The 1,764-nt window shown below is 38.6% G+C and overlaps 1 protein-coding gene across 1 annotated transcript; it reads left to right on the top strand.

Moving 5' to 3' along the window:
• Positions 1-460: 460 nt before the first annotated feature.
• Positions 461-1,396, top strand: LOC310692531 (olfactory receptor 13G1-like; the record flags this gene model as incomplete). Its single annotated transcript, XM_083473477.1, has 1 exon — positions 461-1,396. One exon carries the CDS (start codon positions 461-463, stop codon positions 1,394-1,396), a length of 936 nt encoding a protein of 311 aa, XP_083329603.1.
• Between the last annotated feature and the right edge of the window lie 368 nt (positions 1,397-1,764).

The raw sequence follows: 1,764 nt of genomic DNA on the forward strand, positions 1-1,764 counted from the left end.
TTTAAAAAAAAAAGGAGTTGCAAATGACACTGGGCCTATTTAAGCTGTCTTGTGCGAGCTTCAGGTGCTCTTCAGATCCTGGTTTAAATATACAATTCTGCAAATAGTAAAACTGCACTATTGTATATACTTAACTTAGATTAAGTCCTATTGAATTTAGTGTGTTTGTTTCTGAGCAAATGTGCATAGGATAGCACTGTAAGTTCCACTGTGTAGACATCTTGCCTGTGAACAGTATTTGCTGCCTAGCATTATTTTAAAACTTAGCAAGTAGCCTGTTACTCTTTTTTTTATTGCCCTTTACTTAAATGCGAACCATAATTTTCTTCATATGCTATTATTAATAAATCCAACGTGTGGAAAGTTTTCTTTTCTGAATTAGGGATCTCTCCTATCAACTGGTATGGTCTCTACATAGAGTGATTTATTTCTCTAGGTCTGCAGAGTCACAGTGTTGGAAATGAAGAACCATTCTACCATTACAGAGTTCATCCTGGAGGGTCTTTCCAGCTCCTCTGAACACCAGATATTTATATTTTGGGCATTCACCTTCATCTATACAGCAGCATTGGTAGGCAATGTCCTCATCATCCTTGCCATCTGCACGTGTAGCAAACTCCACACGCCAATGTATTTTCTTCTTATCAATTTGTCTATAATAAATGTGTGCTCTATTTCTGTTACAGTTCCCAAAATGCTGCAAACTATTTTTGCACCAAGAAAGACAATTGCACTTCCCGGTTGCATTGCACAGGTCTTTCTCTTCACCTTGGCTCTAGGGACTGAGCTCCTGCTCCTTGCATTCATGGCTTTTGACCGCTATGCTGCTATCTGCCATCCTTTCCAGTACTCAAGCATCATGAGGACTGAGTTTTGCATTGGGGCAATGGCTGGACTGTGGCTAATAGGCTTGGTAAATTCTGCAGTACACACAGGACTGGTAGCACAGCTTTCCTTCTGTAACTCCAACATCATCAACCATTTCTTCTGTGAGCTACCACCTATGTTCAAGATCTCTTGCTCAGACACAAGTCTGAATGAAATGATGGTTTTTGCAGCTTCTGTGCTAATTGCAATAGGTAGTTGTGCCTTAACATTAACATCGTATGGATTTATCCTAAGAACCATAGTCAAAATCCGCTCAACAGAAGGGAAGAAGAAAGCCTTCTCTACATGTTCTTCCCATCTCTTAGTTGTAAGCTTTTACTATTCCACAATTATCTACACTTTCCTTCGGCCTGCCTCAGCCTACTCCTTAGAAGAAGACAAGGTTATTGCTATCCTTTACTCAGTAGTAACTCCAGTCCTCAATCCACTCATATACTCTCTGAGAAACACTGATGTTAAAGAAGCTCTTGCAAAGCTAGTAGGCAGAAGGCTCTTCCAGAGAGAGTAGTTTTCTTCTAATAAATGTCTCGGTGGTTCAAGTGATTGCACAATGTAGGATGTGACTGAATCATTGCATAGATTAACATTACCTTCCTATTAACAAGATAAATCTACAGGCTCAAAACACAGGCCTGGTTCACACTTAATGCTAAGCCATGGTTTCATCCTGGCCTGGTGGCTTAAGCATCATTGATTAAGCATGAAGAAACCACACTCTGAAGCCTGTTGTTGGTTTATAAACCTTGATTAATAATAACCATAGCTTAGCATCATGTATATTTATTTATTAATTAATTAAATTAAATTAAATTAAATTACTATACTGTCCTTCATCTGAGGATCATGGGGCAGTATTTTTGTATAAAAATGCAAAAA

The sequence above is a fragment of the Podarcis liolepis genome (genome assembly GCF_965112155.1).
Source record: "Podarcis liolepis genome assembly, chromosome: 13".
In the NCBI taxonomy this organism is placed as follows: Eukaryota; Metazoa; Chordata; class Lepidosauria; order Squamata; family Lacertidae; genus Podarcis; species Podarcis liolepis.